This window comes from Tamandua tetradactyla, chromosome 8, assembly GCF_023851605.1.
Source record: "Tamandua tetradactyla isolate mTamTet1 chromosome 8, mTamTet1.pri, whole genome shotgun sequence".
Classification (NCBI taxonomy): domain Eukaryota; kingdom Metazoa; phylum Chordata; class Mammalia; order Pilosa; family Myrmecophagidae; genus Tamandua; species Tamandua tetradactyla.
The window spans coordinates 22780737-22786736 of NC_135334.1; the positions used below are offsets into that span (position 1 = coordinate 22780737).

At 50.7% G+C, this 6000-nt stretch overlaps 1 protein-coding gene across 1 annotated transcript in view; it reads left to right on the forward strand.

Annotated features, from left to right (window-relative positions):
* The window catches only part of TMPRSS13 (transmembrane serine protease 13), a 28514-nt gene extending 24245 nt beyond the window's left edge, over nucleotides 1-4269 (forward strand). The window contains exons 11-13 of the mRNA XM_077112033.1: nucleotides 1037-1179; nucleotides 1322-1474; nucleotides 2757-4269. Of these exons, the coding sequence (XP_076968148.1) occupies nucleotides 1037-1179; nucleotides 1322-1474; nucleotides 2757-2783 (323 nt within the window). The 3' untranslated portion in view covers nucleotides 2784-4269. The remainder of the gene's footprint in view (nucleotides 1-1036; nucleotides 1180-1321; nucleotides 1475-2756) is intronic.
* Nucleotides 4270-6000: the final 1731 nt, after the last annotated feature.

The following is a 6000-nucleotide window of genomic DNA, read 5'->3' on the forward strand; positions in this document are numbered from 1 at the left end:
CCTGTGTGAGGCACTAAATGTTTGCGGATACCTGTGAATACAGTAAGGCAGTTGTGTGACAGTGCCCTCTAGCCAGGACCTCCAGGAAGCACCTGTGGTCGAACAGGCTGGGTTTATCACTCATGACAATCAGGGAGAACCAAGGTAAGCATCTTGAAAAGAGTGTTAGAAAGGACTTGGAGGATTTGTGTGATATGGGGGAAGGTTCAAGGAAGTGGGGCTTTGGTTTGGATTGACTGCCACCAGGAAGCAGGGGCAACTCTCTGATTGCGTATCTTCATAATCATAACCTAGAAGGAGAGAAGAATAGGCCGAGGCTAAAGCTGTTGCTGGTAAAGAAGCAGCAGTCACTCATATTGGCCAGGAGAGGGAGATGATTGTATTTTTGTGGTGTGCAGTGATTTTTTTTTTTTGCCTGTGCTTAAGAGAGATTATCAAGTGTTGTTTTTTGTTTTGTTTTCGCCTCACTTCATCATGGTCGCAGAATGGCCTTGTCTTTTGATGTTGGTGTCCTCTGAGCATGTTTGGCAGGAAAACCCTGTGGCCTGGCAGCTGAGCTGCTGGGGTCGGGGCAGCTCTGCTCATTGTGGTAGGCCAGCACAGGCCTCTGGGTCTTGGCTCCAAGGTGACTGGCACCGTGACTGTGGGCAAGTTGCTCCTTCAGCCTCAGGCTTCCTCATCTGAAAATGGGTTAATAATCCCTGACCTTCTCAGGGCGCAGCGTTGCCGAAAACCAATGCGGTGAAATATTTTATAAATGAGTCATACATAGGACAGCACTGGGCAAAATGGAAGGTGTCCGATGGGTTCATGAGCTGCCCATGTGTGTGCGTGTGTGTGTGTGTGTATCTGTTTTATGCATAGTGAGTTTGTGTTGGGTGTGAGGGGGTGCATGCCCATAGTTTCCAGGGGCCGGTCACGGGCGTGGTACCCTCTGACCCTAGCGGTGTGAGCCTGGGTCCTGGGGTGGGCAGCTGGAGGGCCTTGAGGCCACCTGGCATCTCACTGTCTTCCCTTCCCTCCCACGTCACCGCAGAGAAGACGTCGCCTCTCCTCCGGGAGGTGCAGGTCAACCTCATCGACTTCAAGGAGTGCAATGACTACCTGGTCTATGACAGTTACCTCACCCCGAGGATGATGTGTGCTGGAGACCTCCGGGGGGGCAGAGACTCCTGCCAGGTGAGGCCGCCTCTGTGTGGTGGGGCTCGGTCCCGGGGCCCTGGGGGGCTGGGAGAAGTCCGGGCGGCTGGGGTTGTAGAGAGAGCCAGGTGCCCCCCACCATCTCTTCCCACCCTGCTGATGTGCTCACCCTCCCCTGCAGGGAGACAGCGGGGGGCCTCTTGTCTGTGAGCAGAACAGCCGCTGGTACCTGACAGGAGTCACCAGCTGGGGCACAGGCTGTGGCCAGAGGAACAAGCCTGGGGTGTATACGAAAGTGACAGAAGTCCTCCCCTGGATTTACAGCAAAATGGAGGTGAGAGGGACAGGGATGCAGGGTCCCGAGCCAGCTGGAAATTCCCCAAGGCAGGGTGCCTGGAAGGGGGCCCAGGCCAGGCTTCCCCCAGGGCCTTAGGCAGGGGTCCCCTCAGCCCCTTGCATTCAGGGGTGTTCAGCGAGTGCTGACCAGGTCAGGAAAGGGGTCAGGGGTAGGGCCGGGGCCTGGGGCCACCCCAGCTACCACTGTTTCTTTCCCTCCTTTCAAGCTGTGAGTTCTCACAGACCATCCTTGGCAGGAAGGTCATCCAATGGGGGAGATGGGAGATCTCTTCCCAATTCCCTCCTGTCCCAGGTCAGCCCCTACCTTCCCTGGACCTGCTGCCTTTAGCTGGAAAAGAGACGTGTTATGCCCAAGCCCTTACCTCTTCTGCAGGGGCAAGGGCACAAGAGCAGAGAGGTCAGATAGCAGGCAGGGAAGGCTGCTGCGGAAATCCAGGGTCGTGGGGCTTTCAGAACATAACTCCATCTTTTTCTCTTCACTGCCCCTGCTCTAGTTTGCTAGCTGCCAGAATGCAATATAGCAGAAATGGAATGGCTTTTGAAAGGGGAATTTAATGAGTTGCTAGTTTACAGTTCTAAGGCCAAGAAAATGTCCCAATTAAAACAAGTCTATAGAAATGTCCAATCAAAGGCATCAGGGGAAGAATACCTTGGTTCAAGAAGGCCGATGAAGTTCAGGGTTTCTCTGTCGAGTGAGGAGGCACATAGCGACCAAGGTCAGGATTTCTCTCTCATCTGGAAGGGCACATGGCGAACACAGGGTCATCTGCTAGCTTTCTCTCCTGGCTTCCCTTCACGAAGCTCCCTGGGAGGCTTTTTCCTTCTTCATCTCCAAAGGTCACTGGCTGGTGGACTCTGCTTCTCATGGCTATGTCGTTCTGCTCTGCTCTCTCTGAATCTCTCATTCTCCAAACTGTTTCCTCTTTTATAGGGCTTCAAAAACTAATCAAGACCCACCTGAATGGGTGGAGACACGCCTCTACCTAATCCAGTTTAACAACCACTCTTGATTAAATCATATCTCCAGGGAGATGATCTGATTACAGTTTCAAACATACTAGGGATTAGAAGAAGCTGTCTTTACAAAATGGGATTAGGATTAAAACGTGGCTTTTCTGGGGTACATACATCCTTTCACACCAGCACAGCCCCACTTCTCAGAGAGGGCATGCCAGGGTGCAGCTGGGCTGAATGTTGCCGTCTGCATTTCCCTCCTACCTGACCCGTCCTGACCCTGGTCTCCCTGCTCTCCTCCTCAGAGTGAGGTGCGCTTCCGGAAATCCTAAGCGGCTGCCGGCTCCAACTCACGGCACAGGCTGCCGGGAGGTCTGGGGCAGAAGTGACAAGGCCAAGTGCAGTGTCATGGGATGAAGGCCGCCAAGCACCCTCGCGACTGCACCTCGCTGTCTGCTGCCTCTGTGGATGTGTGTGTGTGTGTGTGTGTGCGTGTGTGCATGTGTTGTCTGCTCTCCCAAGTTCTTCAGAAACCAGGAGAGCAACTCTTGAAATCCCAGGCTGGAAATCCTCTGGAGAGATCAGCTTGAGCACTGTGGATGTCCTATCAGGAGTGTCCGTGGATAAGGAAATGGAGCCCAAGGAAGGGCCAACCCAGAGCAAGCAGGCAGCTCCACAGCCTGGGTGATGCCATTGTCGTCCTGGGACTGATGGCGGGTTTTGTTGGAGAACCAGCTTCCCAGTGCCTGGGCGGTGGCCTTAGTGGAAAGATGTCCCCTTTGGCATTGCAAGCGTCCCCTGCTCTCCCAGGCCTTCTGCTGGTGCTACGGCTGTCGGGAGTAGGACAGGGCTGTGACTGCGCAGGCTGACAGCTGTGACTAGGGCTCACAGTACTTGTTTACTTACAAGTTATGGCAGATTTTATTTTATTTTTATATTAAGAAATGGAAAAATTGTGTATTTTTAAAGATCTTCCAAAAATTCGGGAGACCTGAGAGCTAGTTAGCATCAAACGCCCAGGGGATTCCTGGGGTGTTGTACCATTGTAGAGTCTTGAAAGCCGGTCATGGCTCTGGGTAAGAGGTGCTGGACGAAGTCCCCAAGCTGAGCATTGTCTCGGTCTGTTCAGCCTCTGGGCCCCCTTTGAGACATTCAGGGAAGTGAATCCTCACTTGGACTGACAGGCAAATCTAGCCCAAAGAGAGGCACACACGGCTGCTGCATCCAATGGCTGGAACCAGGGATAAGGAAGTGGCTGCTGCCCCTGCGTGGGCTCCTAGGAACTGTGGGGAAACCCAGGCCCACAGGCATCCCTCTTTCCCAGGGGGTTTTTCTGGGCTCCTGGAACTTTGGGTGTCTTCCTTGGCTTTCTGTACTTTTCATTTTCTTGGGTGTTTCTGAAACATAGTGCTGAACACAGAAACTTCCATGAAGAAAATGCTGTCTACATGATTGCCAGGCCCTCCAAGCAGCCCTTCTTAAGTGCCGGGGTTTGACCCTGCTCCTGGGAGCCATCAGTGTCCCTGGCCTCCTGGCCTGCCCCAGTCCTGCTCTCTTCACCTTCCTCGGGCCTGTCTGGGCCCCTTCACGTGCAGCTACCCCACAGGCAGGGCCCATGCAGATGCACCTGAGCCCAGCCCAGCTGCAGGCAGCTGCTGGGGGAAAGACTGTCCCTGAGGGGAGTCTGGGGTTGGCCAGTAGCTGGGCAGAATCTGCCCGGGCTGGTCACTTTGGGAAGTGTTATTAAGGCTGGAGGGGCTCGTGCGAAATTCATGTTCACAGCAGCCCCCCAGCAATGGTCTTCAGCAATAAAAATTATATGACCTAAATAATGTGTCACTGGTTGTTTTGCTGGTACGTTTGGTAAAAATTCAAGATTACTCACCCAGGTGCCCAGACTTCCTCCATTTGTGTTCTTAGTTCCTCAGTTTTGGATCCTGCTCACGTAAGCATACATTCATCTATTTATTCATTGGCCAGCCATATCAGGGTCTGCTCTGGGCAGAGATGTGTGCTGGGCCCAGGATTGGGTGGGGATGGACAGATACCACATGTCCTCAAGGAACTCACAGCCAAGCTTGGAATGGTCAAGCAAGCAGCCAGTCATGACCCAGTGTGATGGAAGCGGCAACCCAGTGTGGATACTGTGCATGGCACATGGATAAAGAAGCCAGCCACATCTAGAAAGGGCAAGGAAGGCTTCAAAGAGGAGGTGGGGTTCAAACTGAGTCTTAAAAGAAATAGCAGACTATCATAACTTGCCAACCCCCAACCAGAATCATTCCTGCCAATCCTAAATAGCACCTATGGCATTATATAAGATTCTATAAAGTTTCCATGCACAAGGGTAACTTTCCAGAAACCTACAACCTCCAGATGGGTCTCTGGACCAGAGAAGTCCTGAAACCTAGAGGACCCAGCTGCTCCAGAACATCAGACAGTTCCATCTCCCTACCCCACATTCCTGACAGCCCCTTTCAACATGGAAAGTTTAGAATGGCCATAGCCCACGTACCCCTAAAGAGTGGGAGAAAGATCTAAGGTAATGCTGGAGTTATACAGAGCAGGTCGGGTTTAACAAATGAGTATGAGTGCTGGATCATTATACTGATATTTCTTTTAGGCTCCAGTACCTTAGAGCAGCTAGAAATAAAAATATAAAATTGTGAAATTGTAACCCATATGAAACTCTGAAATCTACTCTACAACTAATTGTTGTGATGTACTTTGAAATTTATTGCTTTTATGCATAAATGTTATTTAAAGAGAAAGAGGAGTATAATAGAAGATAGGATTTAGCAAATGAGTTTGACTGCTGAATCATTATACTGATATTTCTGCTGGTCTCCAGTGTCTTGGAGCAGCTAGAAGAAAAAATGAAAAATCGTAGAACTGTAACCCATATCAAATTTTAAAATCTGTTCTACAACTACTTGTTAAAATGTACTTGGAAATTTATTGCTTTTTTGTACATATGTTATATTTTACAATTAAAAAGAGTGTATATTTAAAAAAAAAAGGAATAGAAAGGCTTCACAAAGCAGACGAGGGGCTGGAGAAAAAGCCCTCCAGTGCCTGTCCTTTCACCCTCCTTCCTCTTTACCTCTGCCTTTTACTAGCTCAGCAGAGACATATTTGCAAGGAAGCCCTTGTGTTCACTCAACTATTTTGAACAGAGCATACTGAATGATCCCATCGGCCTCTTCTAAAGGACCCACCCTTTTTTTGCTCTGCATTTGCTTTTCCTGCATTGGATATATTGACCTCAACCACCGTGCGCCCGCTGGTGAGCGCTCAGTAACCACCGCTCACATGCTCCAGCCTCTTGCTGCAAACAGAGTTCTCCAGCTTTGCCCCCAGGTACCCTTGGATACCTCAAGTGTGTTTGCTTTAGTCTCTCCTATCAGTGCCAGGGGAAGCCCTTCCTCTGTTTCCTTTCCTTCCACCCACACAAAATGGTATGGGGGAGGGGCAGGAAGCATGTTTACTGTACTAGTGGGTGGGGTAACACTTAGCCACTGTAATGAATAAACAATTTCATCGGCTTAA